This window comes from Meriones unguiculatus, chromosome 6 (assembly GCF_030254825.1).
Source record: "Meriones unguiculatus strain TT.TT164.6M chromosome 6, Bangor_MerUng_6.1, whole genome shotgun sequence".
In the NCBI taxonomy this organism is placed as follows: Eukaryota; Metazoa; Chordata; class Mammalia; order Rodentia; family Muridae; genus Meriones; species Meriones unguiculatus.
In genome coordinates this window covers 13,051,180-13,070,677 of record NC_083354.1, presented here as the reverse complement: position 1 = coordinate 13,070,677, position 19,498 = coordinate 13,051,180, and the positions used below count along the sequence as shown (strand labels likewise).

General features: G+C 39.6%; 1 protein-coding gene and 1 long non-coding RNA gene across 3 annotated transcripts in view; one reads left to right on the top strand and one right to left on the bottom strand.

The window, feature by feature from the left end:
* Positions 1 to 18,876, top strand: part of Bmp5 (bone morphogenetic protein 5) — a 116,848-nt gene extending 97,972 nt beyond the window's left edge. The window contains exons 5-7 of one of the 2 annotated variants that reach the window (XM_060384747.1): positions 5,845 to 5,894; positions 12,402 to 12,512; positions 16,344 to 18,876. In XM_060384747.1, the coding sequence (XP_060240730.1) occupies positions 5,845 to 5,894; positions 12,402 to 12,512; positions 16,344 to 16,493 (311 nt within the window). In that variant the 3' untranslated portion in view covers positions 16,494 to 18,876. Of the gene's footprint in view, positions 1 to 5,844; positions 5,922 to 12,401; positions 12,513 to 16,343 lie in introns of both variants that reach the window. The other variant, XM_060384746.1, reaches the window with a different exon arrangement.
* Positions 9,959 to 11,342, bottom strand: LOC132654893 (uncharacterized). The gene is made up of 3 exons (XR_009592501.1): positions 11,040 to 11,342; positions 10,439 to 10,527; positions 9,959 to 10,064 (listed from the first exon to the last, which is right to left on the bottom strand). It is a non-coding gene; the product is annotated as an uncharacterized LOC132654893 (long non-coding RNA).
* Positions 18,877 to 19,498: the final 622 nt, after the last annotated feature.

Genomic DNA, 19,498 nt, shown 5'->3' with positions numbered 1-19,498 from the left:
TATATATATATATATTCAGGTAGAAAGTTTCTGAATTTGATTGAAATGATTTTAACTTAATGTGGACTGTACATCAAGAAAGGGGTTTTCTAAAAATGAATAGACTAGTAAACAGTTTTTGAGGAAACTTAAAAGCACAAAGGACAGCCATGCTCTTATTATTCAAACTTATAATTACTCTGGCAGAAGGTTCCAGCAACCAGAATCATCAAAGTCCTTTTCCCAGCGGGCTGACTCTATTTATCTTCTCCTCTTGACCACAAAGTAACAAATGTACTTCTATAACGGTAGATGAATAAAACACATGGAGCAAAAATCAGGAGCCTTTTCACCAGTTTCCCAACACATTTAGTATATATGCTTATATGTAGACTAATATTTTCTTTTGCAAAGTTTGTCCTTGGCAAGCATCACTGTGAAATATGTGGTAGATGGTTTTGAAGCTCATTCATATTTTGATAATAAGAAAGTAGCTTGTTTTCTGTGAGACTTAACCTTTCAATAGGTAATAATCAAGCAGACTAGAAAAGCCTCATAGGATTTGGGTTAAAAGGCAGGGCTGAAAGAAAGGGAATGGTAATATAAACAGAACACTTGATACTTGGTAGGCTTGAAAATGCCAGGGAAAATGTAAAATTATCCAAATATAAATAGTAGATGCCATAATAGAACCAGGCTTTTATAATAACTCATGGAATAAAGGCTCCCTGACTAATTCACAGTGGAGGCAGGTTTAGGATAGTAATGATAGAGGTTTGTCAAAATTGAAGCTTTTTAATACACCTTGTAAATATTAGACATCTGGAGAAGGCATAGAGCATTAAGATCCAGGTCGGGTCTCTTAGACTATTTTACTCCACTTCCCGTTTCAAAGACTCCTGTACTGAACATGGTGGCGCACCTGTGAAATCCCATTACTCAGGAGGCTGGGGCTGGAAAATCCAGAATCCCAAGCCAACCTGAGTCATCTAGGAACCCTTTGGAAACATAAAAACAGAGGGGAGGGGGAAAAGGAAAGAGGGAGGATAAGAAGAGGGAATGAAGGGAGGGAATAAGGGAGAAAGGAGAAGAAGAGGGAAGGAGAAAAATCAGATTCTGTTCTTAAGACTTGTCAGTGTTTCCTGCCCTGTACCTAATACTATGGGAAAGCCTAGAAGAGCATCTGAAACAAAGTACGAGCCCACCAAACACCTACTAAGCAAATTAACATGTTCATTGCTTCTGGAAAAGCAACATCCTCATTCAAGTGAATACTTGTAGAACCATCCAGTTCCTTTGGCAAGAAGGTTGAACAGTGATGCTTTGGAAGATAGTGACAATGCCACATTGACTATGCATAGTGAAATTTTTCTTTCTTCTTCTTTTTTTTTTTTTTTTTTTTTTTTTTTTTTAAAAATTGACTGGTAGAGGAAAGAAGAAAAGGCATTAGCTATGTTTTAAGCCAGCCACATCTTTAGGTTGATAAGGTTTTGAAAGAACCCCTAGGCCGTGATGTTGTTTCAAGGGTTACACAAAATGCTCAAAACAGCAGAGGATTAAGCATCTGTGAAAGCTAAGAGGAAAAATGCCAAGTCTTAGCTCATGTTAGAACTGCTGGAAAATATTTTTATCACACGCTTAGTACTAAGGATCCTTGAAAGTGGCTCTGCTCAAATGGTGGTCATGCCTGGAGCCTTGGTAGCTTCTCACATAGTTAATCCTACCTCGAACATTCTGCACTCACTCTCCAGTCAAGCAAACACTACCTCCTGTCTAATGCATACAGTGGAAACCTATGCCTCTCGAAACACATCAATTTAAACAAGAGAATAGGATGAATTAAATTATCCAGAGTGCTTTACAATACATGCTTAAGAGTTCACCACTACATCGATGTATGTTTTATGTATTTTAGAAGTGAGTTAGTCATCTTTCTAGAAAAACGACCTAGCTCTTTTAAGATGTTACAGCATTTTTAATAAAACTGGAATTAGTGTAGTTAATCACGTCACTTTTTAATGAGTGTTTTGCTTGTTTCCAAATGAGGCCTCTGAAATAAATACTGCACAGGAAATCCCACAATGCTACAAACATAAAAATGTTTTAAATTGAGATGATTTGTGTAGAAATTAACATTGGAATGGACTATTCTGTGAATTGTGAAAGGTTTTAGAAACCTTTTGCAGGCAATCACTCAGACACATCCAATATGTCATTAGCCAGCCCTGTTTCTTTACTGACACATCTTGTCTTCTACTGTCTGTCATTTGATACTGACTACTTACTAGTGGATATGACCACTATGTGACTGTTGATCTTATTTGGTTCAGTTTGTGAGTATGAAAGCAAGGTGAGACCAGAAGTAGAAATAGTGAATGGGAGACATCTGGAAAGAGTTCATTTAGAGAAGTCCATTGGATAGTCAGTAGACTCTAAGGCAGTGGTTTTCAACCTTCCTAAGGCTGTGACCCTTTAATACACACTTCCTCATGTTGTGGTGACCCCCACATTTACATGATGGAATACTACTCAGCAATTAAAAACAAGGAAATCATGAAATTTGCAGGCAAATGGATGTTACTAGAAAAGATCAAACTGAGGTGAGGTAACCTAGAAGCAGAAAGACACATGGTATAAAGTGGATATTAGCCATATAATATAGGGTAAACATACTAAAATATCTATAGTCCTAAAGAAGCTAAACAACAAGGAGGACTGTAGGGAAGAGGATTAATCCTCATTCAGAAGGGCAAACAAGATAGACTTCAAAAGAGGGAGAAGGCAGGAAATAGGACAAGAGCCTACCACAGAGGGCCTCTGAAAGACTCTACGGATCAGCATATCGAAGCAGATGCTGAGACTCATAGCCAAACTTTGAGCAGAGTGTAGGCGATCTTATGGAAAAAGGAGGAGGTGGAAAGACCTGGAGGGGATAGGAACTCTGCAAGGAGAGCAACAGACCAACAAATCAGGGCCCATCGGGGTCTGCAGAGACTGATGCAGCAACCAAAAACCATGTATGGAGAGAACCTGGACCCCCTTGCTCAGATGTAGTTCAGTCTTCATGTGAGTGTCCTAATAAGGGGAGCATGGGCTGTCCCTGACATAGACTCTTTGATCACTTCTTCCTGGTGGGTGGGGCATTACCAGTCCACAAAGGAAGAAGATGCAGGTATTCCTGATGAGACTGCATGGGCTGGGGACATATGGTAGGGGTGGAGGGCTTCCCCTTTTTGAGAAAATAGGGGAAGGGAATGGGGTGAAGAGGGAGAGAGAGTGGGACTGGGAGGAGATGAAGGAGAGGGCTACAATCAGGAGGTAAAGTGAATAAATTATAAAAAATAAATTTAAATTAAAAATTTAATTACTATCACATTTTCTAAATTGACATCAGATAGTTCTTTGAAATAATTATAAGGATAAGAGAGTCACCATTTGGTCTCTAGTGTGAAACTCTCTCATCAGCAGTTGAATCGTTAAGTTGGAAGGTGAAATATTAACCCAACATTTCTTTGAAGTTAATTTAATTGCTCTTTAATTTTCCCTCTTTTACACTGAAATTAATAAAAAAAATCTGTTAGAATGATATTTGTAAAATGTGTGAGAGAATTCCAGAGACAACATAAAAAGATTCTGTAAAATTTTGTATTTTTAAGATGTTTTAGTTTATTTAAGATGCTAAAATGCTCAATCCCCACTCTGAAAGGCAAAGAGGATGGACACCAGAAGAAGAAGAAAGCAGGAAACAAGTTAGGAGCCTTCCACAGAGGGCCTCTGAAAGGCTCTGCCCTGCAGACTATCAAAGCAGATGTTGAGACTTATGGCCAAACTTTGGGCAGAATGCAGGGAATCTTATGAAAGAAGTGGGAAATAATAGTAAGAGCTGGAGACGACAGGAGGTCCACAAGGAGAGCAACAGAACCAAAAAATTTGAGCACAGGGGTCTTTCCTGAGACTCATACTCCAACCAAGAACCATGCATGGAGATAACCTAGAACCCCTGCACAGATGTAGCTCATGTCAGTTCAGTGTCCAAGTGGGTTCCATAGTAATGGGAACAGGGACTGCTTCTGACATGAACTGATTGGCCTGCTCTTTGATCACCTCCCCCTGAGGGGGGAGCAGCCTTACCAGGGCACAGAGGAAGACAATGCACCCATTCCTGATGAGACCTAACAGACTAGGATCAGAAGGAAGAAAAAGAAACCCTCCCCTACCAGTGGACTTGGGGAGGGGAGTGTGTGGAGAAGGGGAAGGAAGGAAGGGATTGGGAGGGGAAGAGGGAGGGAACTAGAGGGGGGGATACAAAGTAAATAAAGTATAATTAAAAATAAAAAATAAAAGAGTTGGAAAGAAAAAAAAGATGAAAGATTAGAGTTTTACATTTATATTTAACTTGTTAAAACAAGTTAATTATACAAATTTTAATATTTTTGAATGCATCACAAAATAGGCAATAGAGGTAATGAATGTGTCTTCAATTACAAAAACTACAGGAAATAAGTTCATTTATTCTCCAAATAGTTATGAAATGCATATAATGTATCCATTACTGTTTCTAGTACTTGGTATACATCAACGAACCAGAGTGAAACAGATTTCCTGTCTTGGTGAAGATTTATTCTAGGGAGGGAATATAGGTAAGAAGCAACACAGGTAATGAGTAACTAAAGGCAGAGGATCTCATAGAGTGTAAGTGAAATGTTATGCCAACCTAGACAAGATAAGAGAAATAATGCGGGTGTCAGAATTACAGTATTAAATATACTAGTTATGAAAGACCCCTGCAGAAGATGATGCTTAAACATTACCAAAGGATACGGCAGTCAGCTGTGTTGACCTACAGGCAAGAGAAGATCAGGAAAAGGTTACAATAAGTGTAAGGGCCCTAACTGATGTCTGAATCCAACAGTGCTTAACCAGAAGCAGTTGTCATGGCTAGGACAAGGCTAAGGAGGAGAAGAGTTGCTGGAAATGAGTGCGAGAGGTAATGGGATCAACTTACACCAAGCCTGTAGCCATTTTGCAGATATTTCACTTCTGGTGATATTAGAACCACAGCGTGGCTTCTTTCAGACAAATGAACAATTAATCTGATAAAAAGCCCACTTAGGACTTTATTGTAGAGGTACAAAGGGAGAAGAAGAGAATATCACTCATGATACTGCCGTAATCCTGGCTAGTGCTGGTGACTTGGTCCAGGTGCAGTGGAGGAGATAGAGAGCAAGTGAGTTTGAAATCTGTTTGAAAGTCACGTGTGAGATTTTTCCGACAGATTGGATCTGAGAGTGAAAGGAAAGGGGAGTGGGTTTTCTGAGGTTTTTGTTTGATTTTTTTTTTTCCTGTGGGTATATCTACTCGCCGTGAGTGAAGATGTCTAAAAGTGGATATGCTTTTGAGTGGTGATCAGAAACTCAAAATGGGGAATCTTAGACTGATGATACTTACTTAAATATAATCTCCAAAGACATTGGATACTCTGAAAGCATCTGTGCATGAATGATACTGTGTAAATATGCACCACATGTAGTACCAATATAGTGTGACTGAATTATGAATGATCACACAGCTGGTATCTAGTACTCAGCGAATGGCAGCAACCATCTTTGCCTGACAGATAGGTGGCAAGAGAATTCTTTTTAGAACTTTATAAAGCAAATGATATTATCTATATTCTACAGGAGAAACATGACTGAGTGATGCAGCCAAAACTCTTAATTAAGAGTCAAACTCATGTTTTACATCTTCAAATATAATCTCTTCCAGAAACCTTATTCTTAAAATCATCACAGAAACTTCATACTACAAACCTAATAGGCAGTCATTCGTTTAAGACCTGAGTTTTTGTTTTTCTTCAATCTGCAGATTATAATACCAGCGAACAAAAACAAGCCTGCAAGAAGCATGAACTTTATGTAAGTTTCCGGGATCTGGGATGGCAGGTGAGATCTTCAATGTAGGTGCTTCTTTTCTGTTTTATCTTAAATCCTTAGCAAGTCATAGTCCTTGTTAGCAATCGTACCAACATAATAATCACTTTTGAAGACTATTCAGACATCATTTTCATTTTCTTACTACTCCTTGCTTATTGGAAAATGATGAGTTGGGTTTAATAACTATCAAGGGAACATTCTTCACTTTAACATTTAAGAATGGATAAAAACAATATTGTCCTTTAAATATCCCAAGTCTTTTATTTTACACCAGTCAGGGTCTCACTATGCAGTCCAAGATTTCTTCAAGTCCTTCTCCTGCCTCAGTGTCCCATGTACTGGGATTATAGGCATGTGCCACTATGTCTTGCATCTATAATAAACATTTATTTATTTTTGTACAAGTATGAGTGTGCGTATCTGTGAGCACATGTGCAGGCTAGATGAGGCTATCACATGCCCTGCCCTCTCATTTTCTACCTTATTCTTTGAAATAATTTTCTCATGCTGAGTCTGGAGATCATCATCTTTGGGACTAAGCTGGCTGCCAGGAAAGGCCAGTGATTCTCATGTCTTTCCTACTCCGGTGTAGAAGATCCTGAGATTATGAGCAAGCATGACAGACATGCCCCTCATTTTCCAGATTTTTACCCGAGTTCTCATTCTTTCCCAGTCAGCACTCTTACCCATGGAGTCATCTTTACCTCACCACCAGAATTTTTAATTTTATGAAGATAAATGACTTGTTTGGATTAGTATAAACACCAACACTAGCTCCTCCAGGATCACAGTTCTGTCTAGGCAATAGAAATTCCAACTATAAAGTTTAAATCATAAGGCAGGTTTGCACAGAATACTTTCACTTAAATCTCATAATAATATTACCATTTTTAATATGCTTCACAAATGAGGTAGAAAGGAGATTTAGTAAAACAGTTTTTAATGTCTCTGAGAACAATTTAATACGAAGTTTTCAGATTTCTTTTGGAATTCCAACAAATTCTCAGTATATGAGCCACCTTCATAGTATTATATTCAAAAATTAAGATAATGATATAAGATGGAACTATATATTTGTTTTTAATGCATTCTTGTTTTTTTATGACTTTATTGGTTCTTTCAAAATTTCATCTGACATATTTTGATCATATTCACCCTCGTTCTTCAGGTCTTCCCAGGTACATTACGCTTCCTCACCCACACAACTTTGGGTTCTTTAAAAAAGAAACCAAGATCAATTTGCGCTCCTCAAATATTCTTGTATGTGTGCCTTTCATGGAACAGGGGCTACACTCTTAGAGAAAACTGTCCCTGGCAACTATCAATTTCCAGTAACGACCTGTTTGGGGGTGGGGTTATAAGCAGAATTCCCTTCTCCACCCGGGGCTTTTGTCTAGCTTTGGGTCTTGTGCATGCTGTCACAACTACTACAAACTGTGTGTTTACCCTACTGTGTCCAGAGACGCTGTCTCCTTGTCGTCATCCACAGCCTCTGGCTTTTAATATCGTTCTGCTCCTACTTCCACAGTGCTTCCTGAGTTTTGGGAAGAGGTTGGTGTAGTACATATTTTCCACTCAGGACTGATCATTCATTCCATAGTCTCTCATTCTTTGCAATTTGTCTAGTGTGGATCTCTGTAGTAATCACTATCTACTATAATGCAAGCTTTCCTGATGGGGCTTGAGAGGTTCAATAGTCCATGGGTATAGCAGTAAGTCATTAGAATTTGGTTAATATTATGTCCATTCAGCAGCAAACAACAGTAGATTCTCCCCTGGAGACTGGAACCTCTCTAGCCATAGGTTCTGGACCCAATATTGGTGTCAGGTAAGTTTCACCTTGTGTAGTATGACATATCCAAATGGACAGTGACGTTAGGGCCCCTATTGTACCAGTGGGTCTGCCTTGGCAGGCCAGTCATCACTGTATCTGATCTAGTTCGCAGTTTGTTAAGATCATTGGTTACTCTTATCCTTCAGTAATATGGATAGCACCTTCTACCACCATGATGCTAGCCAGTAGAAATGAAGCACGGAGGATGATTCCACTATATTTTTCAATGCTTCATGGCTCAAGTGTATGGCATCCTCAGCAATAGGGTCTTATTGTCAAGTTCAGGAAGGCAACCAGGACCATTGACGGGCAATAGCTTGTGATGTTTGGAGGTTCTTGGAATCTCACTTGGTAACAACTCATGAAGAAGCAGCCTATCCCTGGCCCTGTGCTTTTTTAGCACATGTTGTTAGCTTGTATTGTTCAGGAGGGGCACTGTTTAGGGTCACTCCATTTTAAAACATTCTCTCTGTGTATATGTGTGTATGCACACCACTGCCTCTACAGTGATATGTTCTATATTGCATTTAAGAAAAGGTCTTTTATGTTATATATGTCATGCTCTACCCTGCAGTTCCCTCCTCCACTCAAATCTAACCTTTCTTGTTTAATTAGTCCCACATACGTTTTATACAAATACATTGCATCTTGCTTTTCTTAAAAGTTCCTCCCCATAGTCCTTTGCAGTTTTCCGACTCCTATGGGTTTTCAAATAAAACACACACATCTGAAGATTCAAAAATAACATTCATAAATGAGATAAAATGTGATACTTGTCTTTCCGGGTCTGGGTTACCTCACTCATAATAATTGCTTCCAGACCCATCCATTTAGTTGTTAATTTTATTTGTCTTACAACAGAATGATATTCAATAATATTTTCATTATACGTTCATCAGTTGATGGACATCGAGGCTCTTTTGAGTTTTTAGTTATTATAAGTAGAGCATCAGTGAGTATGGATGAGTAGGCATCTCTATAGTAGGATACAGAGTTCTTTGGGTAAATGCCCAAGAGTGCAAGGCTGAATGATGTGGTTGATCTACCGAGGAACCTCAGAGATGGTAGCCGTAGTGACTGTATCATTTCTCTTTCTCAGCAGCAGTGAATAAATGTTCCTCTTTCCTCACATCCACACCAGCAATTGTTGTTTTATATTTGTCTGAACTTTAGGAATTATGACTAATATAAAGTGAAATTTCAAAAAAGTTTTAATTTTTATTATTTGGGGGGTTAAGAATGTTGAATATTAAAAAAAATACTTTCTTAGCTATTTGTATGCCATGTTTTGAGAACTAAAATTCTTTCCCCATTTTTAAAATTTGGGTTGTTTATTTTCTTAATGTTTAACTGTTCTGATTCTTCATACATTCTAGATATTAACCATTTGTTAGATGTATAGCTGGTAAAATCTCTTCCCCTTATGTAGGTTACCCCTTCACTAGAGTGATGATGTCTTCTGAAGTATAGAAAGTCAAATCTTATGATTAAACTTTTGTTATGGATAATTTAATTATATATGTATATGTAATACTTATTTTTGTTTCTTTGCGGGTGGGGAAATTATAGTAATTTTCAGTGTGACACTTCACTCTTCTATTTATTATTATTATCATTTATTACACTTTATTCAATTTGTATCCCAGCTGTGACCCCTTCCCTCGTCTCCTCCCTACGCTCCTCCCCTAGTCCACTGAGAGGGGGAGGTCCTCCTTCCTTTCTGTCTGACCCTAACCTATCAGGTCTCATCAGGACTGGTTGTATTGTCCTCCTCTGTGGCCTGGCAAGGCTGCTCCCCTGCCAGGAGGAGGTGATCAGAGAGCCTGCCACTGAGTTCAACTTGCATGACTCTTAACGCTGGGAAAGACTTATCAAATATTGATGACAATCAGCTCAGTTCTGTTTTCCATGTCTTTTCTTGATGAAGCCTGCATGGCTTTGGGATTTGACCTGACTAGGGCAACAGGGAAATGAAGAAATGACAGACATGAGTACAGAAAAGCTGGGGTCAAGTGGACTGTGTGCTCTGATGGAGATGCTAACTAATCCACATGTGTGTGAGGTCCCTACAGGGAAGCAGGCTCACGCTATAGTCTTTCTTGAGGAGGAAGCTGCAGTTGATGCTTTCTGCACACACTGTCCACATCTGTACTCATACCAGGGGAGGGGGTCTTTGACAAGGGCATGCTCATATTAAAAATGAACACTCACTCAGGACTCCATCTGCTCCTCACATCTCCCCACTTCTTATTATTTAGACATTCAGGATGTCTTCAGTCTTAGTCCCAAGGTGGTTTGTTGCAACGCTCAATTGCAGACTGTAAGGTTGAGAAAAAGAAAGAACAAATAGCCACAATCCCCAACAGAAACAACAAGGAAAGTTTTAACAAATTGACCCTTGTTAAAAGGCTTGAAGCCTTGAAGCTCATCAAGGATTGTTTTTGCAACATGAGCAGTGGAGACAGTCTGATCATTAAGTCTTTGGATTTCTAGGGTGTGCCAATGTAATTGGTCCATATCTACAGTATTGCTATTGTGGGTTCAAGCACTCTGGAAATGGGTCTTAATTAATTCCTATTAAATTTGCTTTCAGTATAAGAGCTTCTGTCATACATATGTTTGATAATCTCTGACATATCAAATCCTGTCTGATCTTGTTGCTGCAACCCTCCTTTATCCATTCTGCACTTACCTGAGGTCAGCCATTGACCAACTGGTAATAATAAAAAGGTTGGTGACAGCTGCCAATTTTCATAGTTCCATGCAAGATCCTTTGTCTCCCTGGAGATTGGGCAAATGCCAAAACACTGTATCATTACTTCTGTGTAGCCATTAGTGGACCATTACATGACATTAGTGCCACTAACATTGTGTTTATGAGCAGGGTCTAACAAGCAATGCCTTCAGAGAGCATAGCCAGGGACCCGTTTAACACTATATGCTGTACAGTTTTTCCGTGGGGGTGGGGCATGAGAGCGAGCCATTGTATATGGGGAGGCCTCAAATTCTAGAAGTTCTATATTCTTATATTTAACATGGGTACCACTCCATGTCAGGGTGGCTCTCCCAGTCTTTTTAAGAGGAATGTCCAAAGAGGAGAATAAAGGAGAAGCACATTTGGGTAAAATCATAGCCCCTTTTGGTTCATGGAATGGAGCCCACTGGGCCTTCAGGTGGTTAAAGGAGTGCCCTCCCAAGTGGAGGGAGTCATTAATGTAAGCAGGTATGGAAGGATGTGACCACCAGCTGCTGGAGACATAGACCCAGTGGCCTCCTCTTTGGACTGGACTTACCTGCATGGGCACGATCACCAGACATCACAGAAATAGAACTGCCAGGTTATTTCTCAAAGCCACGCCTCATTCTCCCTCCTCTGATGTTTGGTTTTGAGTCTGTGGATTAGATTGCCTCCAAACAAGAAAGCAGTTAAAACTATTAGCCTTCCCATCCAGATCTCTTGCCCTAAACAGAGTTTTCTGTCAAAGTGTGAGTTTACCTCCCTTTAAACCTTGCTGCAACCCAGGCCCTGCAATTCCCCCAACAACGGGTTGGGGGACTGCATCCTCATAGTCTCTTTCCTCAGTCTGAGTGTCTAGCCTGGTCTCAACATAGTCTAAACACTGATGCAGTCCTAATGGTTTTACCTCATTTCTATGGTTTCTGAAAATAAGCTTCGAGGCACAAACATACAACTGTCTGTCTTTGGATCCTGCTCATCCTCTGGCCCATACCTGACTTATAGAAGTGCTCTCTCCCTTAACTTTCTTTGTGCACTTGCACTTGGTACTGTAGTTTTTTTCTCTTGTCTGGCTGTGCAAGACAATGGGAGTTCCATGCAGTCAAGGATTTACATTGGATACCACTCGCCTGGACCTGCAGGGCTTTGGTATTGACCTGAGTAGCATGACTGGGCGTGAGGAGCTGTCAGTTGTATAAACAGAAAAGCTGGGATCAAATGTGTCATGTGCTCTGATGGAGATGTACCACCTGCAGCCAGGGAAACTCAGAGCCAATTATTTGCAAATGAACAAGGCAGGGGTGAGCTAACTGATCTTGATAGGGGGTCTCTGGAGGGAAGCAGTCTCAGGCTGCGTTCATCAGGGAGGAAGAAGCTGCGCTTGATACTTTCTGCACGTTCTGTCGGCGTTCATACTCCGACTAGGGGAAGGTCTTGCCATTCCTCTGTCCTATCCCAGGGAAGGCCTTGGCATTTCCATGGGTGTGAGTCACTGGGGTCCTTGATATGGCCTCGCTCACGTCAATAACAAAGATTCACTCAAGACGTCATACACCCCCACATTTTCTGGTTCACTCGAATGCCTCAGCATTAGCCATTTCCAGTTTAAACAATATTTAAGATTCTATTTTATGATTATAGTTTTATTCTCAAACACAGAATGATTAATGTATACTACGTTTTCTATAGTAACCTCTTGGGAGAAATTAGAAAGGACAACTTCTTGTGAAATAGTTATACCTTTGTTGTAAATTTCAACTAAAAATTAAAGGAGGTAGGAGAAGCTGGACTTTTAGAATAATTGTTGGACTAAGAAGGGAAATGTGTTCAAGTAGAATATCTCTGAGTATCCCTTAAGAATTATGTGCCTTTACTGTCATTTAGCTGATATTCTTTTTCTTGCTTTTGTATATTTCAGGACTGGATCATAGCTCCAGAAGGCTATGCAGCATTTTATTGTGATGGAGAATGTTCTTTTCCACTTAATGCCCATATGAATGCCACCAACCATGCCATAGTCCAGACTCTGGTATGTTTTATGCTTATGGGATAGAAAATGGTTTTTAATGCAAATACAGTTTCTCTAAGGAAAATTGAATTATCAGCCTCAAGTTCTTAAATTTCTTTGTAACTTATAACTGGGATAACAATTGTGGGTACAGTAAGAAATTCTGATTGGTTTAAATCAATAATCCTGTCTCAGAATTAGACAAACTCAGCTGGAGTAATTAAATGAAGTTGCTACTTTGCATAGATTTTATCCTTACACAGTGATCAACCATATGAGTTTTTAAACCAGCATATCACTAGTAATCTTTGCTGAAACACTGAATAAAAGTTGCACTGAACTTCATCTGAGAGCTTTTGATATAATTATTTTAAGTAATTTCTTAATATACTTTGGTACTACAGTCATTGAAAATTGTATATAAGTAAGGGAATAATTTCTATTTCTCCCCTGTATCCTCAGTTTCTCTTCTCTTCTGTCATTTTAGAAGAACAATTACCTTTCTGTTTTCTTCTTCTATACTTCCATATGGTTAATAATGATTGAGTTTCTAGTAATCTCATCATACCCTTGTACATAAGATACAGAAATATTAACTCAATGATCTGAGATTATACTACATCTAATAAACACACCCAACCTCTCAAAACATACTGATGTGTCAGAGGGATAGTCTCTGGAGTACAGCAGTCTCTTAGGAGGTGCACTAGATTATGTGATGGAGTTGCTGTTTTGTGTCTGGCTTAGTATGAAAATCATGGTTATGTATATAGGAGAAAAAGAAGAGAACAGAGCTCTAGAAGCATGAAGCAATGGCAGAGCAGAGTAGTTCTTCTGAAGGCAGAATGACCCTATCGCCCGAGGGAGGCTTGTTTTGGAATCTCTGCTCCAAATGCTTAGAATTTGCATTTCAAGTGCTTAGAATTTGTATTTGACCTTGAAAAAAGGTCAAAAGCTGATGGAGAGAGTAGCTAGTTTTTAAATAAACTCATTAACATAATTAATAATATAATATAAATATAAATAGACAAATCAGGTGCTTGAATACCCCGATGCTTACCTGGGATCACTTTTGCCTTAAAAGCCTGGCCTGACGTGCTCACCTACAGAGGGTAATCATGGGTTCCACGAAAAGTTTTAGAAACAAAACCAGGGAGAGGAAAAACAAGCAAGCAAACAAGCCTCTTGGTGGTCAGCCACTTGTAACATGTTCTTTTCATGAGCTAGCCTACTTTAATGACAGTGTGTGAGGTATGCTGTGACCCCCTGGGGAGCAGTAAGGTCAGATATGCCTTCACCTCCTCAATACTCCTTGGGTTAGTATCCTTGAGCACTGGGGAGCAGAGAGACCCTGCAAAGATGCTGCACTCAGACTTCTACTGGTAGGTGGAGAGGCATGCCCCTCCCCCAGTCATCTTCTGAAGGGACAGTACGGCCACTGTCTATGTAGTGACAGAGAGGAACAGCCACTATTAGTTCATGTGCTGAGTAGTTTTATGTCGCCTCGACACAAGCTCCATTCATTTTGGAGGAGGGAACCTCAGTGAGAAAAAAAAATGACCCGTGGCCAATCCTGGGGTGCATTTTCTTGATTGATGATCCGTGTGGGAGGGCCCAGCTCATTGTGGGTGGGAATCCTTTTAGGTATAAGGTGCTAACAGATATCAGGCTGAGCAAGCTGCAAGGGGTCAGCCAGTAAGCAGCATTTCTCCATGACCTTCACCTCAGCTCTGGCCTTCAGAGTCCTGCTCTGACTCTTTTGGATGATGGACTACAAGTCGTAAAATGCAGTAATCCCTTTTCTCTCCAAGTTGCTTTTGGTCACAATGCACTATCGCAACAACAGAAGCCCTAACTAGGACAGCTTATACAATAATGCTACTTCATTTCTCAAAAAAATTCATGTTTTGTTTTCATTTGTAACATAATGGTGTCTGGCTGAGAAAGCTGAACTCTGCTTTCTTAGGTATGCATCCAGTTTATCAAAGTTCCCTCAGACTAAGCATGAATACTAACCTGAAAAAAAAAATCCTTTATCAAATAATCCTCTTTCCTTATTTACTTTGTTTTTTTTTTCTTTTAAATACATAAACAAGAGCTTTAGTTCTTTTCGCTATAGTCTAGAAGTGGCATCAAAGAGCAAATCAAGAGAAACCTTGAGGTGAAGTTGGAAGACTATTCTCCGTGTCGTTTATTACCCAGATAGGTTAGACACATCTTTGCAGGTCTCAAGTTCACAGGGCAAGTTTGACTTCAGTGTTTCTGGTATTGTGAACATTCTTACATTTATTTGCTCTGCAAAGGACGTGGAGCAAGAAGACAGGCATGCTTTTTGTTAAAGAAGAACATGTTTGTGACTAATACGTTCGAAGGATCATTCAAGAACAATCCATTTTGTCTGGAGCCGCTGCTTCCTGAGGCTGCCAAGGCGATTGAAACCTGGGGGTTATCAATCATGCCTGTGAGGGCTGCGGGAGATAAAGCTGATGAGGAATGTGAACTGCACTTGAAACCCGTAAAAGCTCTCCAACTTTTAGTTTTGTGAGGTCTGAGGAAATTTTAGGTTCATGCGGGATCATTCATTTGTGCTGTGTTTCTGCTCACAAGCAGGCCTCCTATATCATTTCAGCTAGGGTACTGGGAAGCCAAAACTCTAAGAGGCTCTGGTTGCTTTTTTGTAGATCCCTTAAGGCTCATCAAGGGGACTTCCCATAAACTCCTTTGGGGGAAGGGCCAGAGTAGGTGGGAACCATATTCTGGCTTCTAGCTCCATTATTATAACTTACAGGCAAACTTCCAGTCCCATCACAACGAGTACCAAGCTTTTATTTAAGCATTTCACTTTTCCGTACAGCTACAGTTGTAATCTTTTAAGGGAATGGATATTCAATTTGCTAACTGTCTGGACCCCTTGATTCAGTTTCAGCTTGCTTTTTGGCAGTTTTCTACGGTGTGTATAGGGAAAGGGAAATAATGCTGAACTCCAGCCATTCTGGTAAAAAAAAAAATCTATGAAGAAGAGTTGAAATCATTGCTCTAAAGTAATAGATTAAAAAGAAAACCCTTATTCTTCATATATTATATCCCCAATGCAGTTTCCTCTCCCTGCACTCCTCCTAGTCCCTACCCTAAACTCTTCTCTCCCCAGGACCAACTCCTCCTTTGTTTCCCTTAAAAAAGAAAGAAAGAGAAAAAAAGAAAAAAAAGAGCAAGCCTCCCATGGATATCCACCAAACACGGCCTATAACAAGACCTAACAAGACTAGGCACAAACCCTCATATCACGGCTGGTTGTGGCGGCCCAGTAAGAGGAAAAGAGTCCCAAGTGCAGGCAAAACAAGTAGAGATTTTATTTTGTTGTGGTTTTTAGCTTAACTTCGCCACGGAAGAGTCAGAGTTGGCACAACATTTGCGATGTATCGTTTAACCAGCCTATTACAATATTCTGTAGACTTAAACCTTTCTGTATTCCGAGCGTGTCTTCACTGACGTGAGCTCATAGCCTCTGTTCATTTGGCAGTGACCGTAGAAGATACCAGGTCCATACTAACCAGGGCAGTGCAAATCTTTATGCTTTTCCCTCGGGGAGAAACAAAAATTCTGAGGACTGTTCCATACAGAGCCTGCCTTATTTGATTGGCTGCATTTTAAGTCCCCAATACTTATACTTAGAACTGTTGTTTTGATTATCAGTGCCTGTCGACCAGCCCTTACCCCAGGAGTCGGACGATGAATATACTTGTCAGGGAGTCACCATATATAAGTATCACATTCCTAAAGCTGTAGATAAAGTGTCTACTCCATTTCTCCAAAAGACACCTTTTCTTTCTTTCTTTCTTCTTTCGTTGCTAGGTACACCTGATGTTTCCTGACCATGTCCCCAAGCCTTGCTGTGCTCCGACCAAACTAAACGCCATCTCTGTCCTGTACTTTGACGACAGCTCCAACGTCATTTTGAAGAAGTACAGAAACATGGTAGTACGTTCGTGTGGCTGCCACTAGCCCGAAGTAGTTGTTGCAATAACGAAACAGATCTGTATTATGTTTATGACTGCAATAAAAGAGGGGAAGTGGGGAATTTCCTAAAATCAGTCCGGGTCATTCCATCTCTCTATATATGATATCATGTATATCCACATTTTATTTATTTAAAAATATATATTCTCTTTTGGATGCCATATCAGTAAAATCTATTTTACAGGTTCCCATATCATATAATAGATTTCTACTCTAATTCTTGATGAGTGTGCTGAGTCCAGTTTAATTCTATGCCAGTATTTCCCCAATAGTATTATAAATACTTTTCTGGTATTAAATATAACTCCTTTGAAAGTTTAATGTTGTCGAAGGGAAATTAATACATCTGGTTATATTGCACCAATGAAAACTAAAATAGAATATTTAGAAATAAAGTTTTAGAAACTAACAATCAAACATTTTAAAAATAGATTGACTAAACTCTTTTTTAACCATTTGTTCTTTGGCTGAAGTAAAATACTGAACTAGACTGGCATAAGCAAACAGTAATTAGGACACAGAAGTTTTGTCATTTTTAATTTTAATTTTTATTTTTTTACAATTTATTCACTGTCTATCCCAATTGTAGCCCCCTCCCTCAACTTCTCCCAGTCCCACGCTCCCTCCCTCTTCCTCCTATCTCCTTCCCCTAGTCCACTGAAATTAGGAATTCTCCTCCCTTGCATATCAAGACTCTTCAGGACTGTCTGGATCCTCTTCCTCTGTGGCCTGACAAGGTCATATCACCAGGGGCAAGTGATCAAAGAGCAGGCAACCGAGTTCATAACAGAGACAGCCCCTGCTCCCCTTACTTACATGGAGACTAAGCTGCTTATGGGCTACATCTGAGCAGGGGATCTAGGTCCTCTCTACTCATTGTCCTTGGTTGGTGTATCAGTCTCTGGGCTCAGAGATTTTAGCTTTGTTCAAGGAGTTCCTGTCCCCTCTGGGTCCTTCTATCCCGCTCCCCGCTTCTTCCATAAGACTCCCTGTACTCTGCCCAAAGTTTAGCTGTTACTCTCCACATCTGCTTTGATCCCCTGTCGGCTGGAGTCTTTCAGAGGGCTCTCCATAGTAGACTCCCATCTTGTTCCCTCTCTTCCACCGCTTCTGGTGCATCTTGCTTCTGATTTGCAGATATATATATATATTTTTTTTCTTTTTTTTTCCCCAAGAAGGTGAAAGCTTCAGATATTCTGTGGGGACAGGCTTGAGTCTATGTCTACGTGCTTCCAAACGAACAGTACAACCTTACCTCGAATCAATCAGACCCGGCCATTGTCTATAGCACTACTGCTGAAGCGTTGTTTCATTTTTTTTCTTGTTTAAAACCAAGTCCAAAGTAAAGAAGTATTTGTATGTACTGCATTTTCCCCCACTACAGACAAGAATCGCTTCACGCATCAAATGTGCTGGGTCTGGTGATGCCAACGCGGCCTTTTATTTTCACTGGCCTTTAGAGTGGGCCTTGTTAGAGGGTGGGATGCAGGGGATTTTATTTAGGTTGAGAACATTTGCATTCAACTGAAGAAAAAAAAATCACAGGATGGTCTTGACAGAATCGCCATTTTAAAGCAGCTAAAAACTGTTTTTCATATTTTTGCGTGTAGGCTCAATGAAAACCTGATCTTACAAAGGGATTTCTGAAGTTGTCTCCTGTGCCAATGCGTTCAAAGCTCTTCTCCACTATTTCTTGTAACAGATTTAGCATGTCTGGTTTTATGTTGAGGTCTTTGACCCACTTGGACTTTACTGTGCAGGGCGATAAGTATGGATATACTTTTCTACAAAACCCTCCTCCAAGCATGAATAAGTATGATAAGTCAGGTTCTGGAGTGGTGTGAAAGTGGTTTGTGCGTACACATGTGTACACACACACGCTCTTCTCTCTGATGTTAATTTATTTTGATCTCTGTTGGAATGGTTACTGGCTACTAAGGTCTTTCTCCAGCACACACTGACTTTTTGAGGAGTGGGTCTTCAGGTCAATCACTTCTTAACTGCTTCTGTAAGCTCCATGGTGATATCTGTAACCGTTGACTTAAAACATTCATAAAGCACCGTTTACGAAGGCACCGTCTGTAGCTTTCAGGCAAAAGTTTATTGTTAGTAATTTCAAAAAACATTGTGGCTCGTTTGTAATTCAGATATTTTACAATGTTGCTTTAAAACACAGTTTACAGTATAGAAAATATGGTATTGACAATATTGGGTGCATACATTAAGTAATATATTTTTAGTTAATAAGTTAATAGTGTACCATTGAGGCTAAGACTAGAGATTAAGAAATAGAAATCTATTATATTATTTTTAAATGTGCTACTTGAATGTATGTTTATATTTAAAATATATTAAACTTGTAAAGCCAGCTTCTGTTTTTTTTATTGTGTTCTTTATTTAAAAATATAAAATATAAGTGCATCCTACACATAAAATATTTATCAGATGTAAAATGTTACTTAATTACATGGGTAGTTAATTGCTTTCAACTGATAAAGCTCTTTTATACTTTTCATAGATAATTCACTATTATGTGGACAAAACATTGATTTATGATTTACAAGTTTTTAAAAAAATCTGTCTAAACATTAAAGAAATATTTAAAATAACAAGATAATTAGAGTGGAAAAATATTTTATTTTGTTCTTGTTCCTCTAGAATGAGAAATAAGAAGGGTGATACATAGGGGCTGAGGAGCTGGCTCAATGAAGTGCTACCATGGAATTAGGAGGACCTGAATTCAGCCCCCAGATTCAGCTAGATGCTGTGATGTGCACGCATAACCTCAGTGCTGGGAAAATGGAGAACCACTGGGGGTTGCCAGCCAGCCAGCCCACCCTGTTGGTGACTCTCAGGTCCTAGTGAAAGACCCCGTCTCAAACAACAGTGTCGGTGTCTCAGGAAGGACACCCAAAGTTGACCTCTAGCCTTCACTCATGTGCACATAAAAACACATGATCACATATAGGCATACATACATAGAAATACTC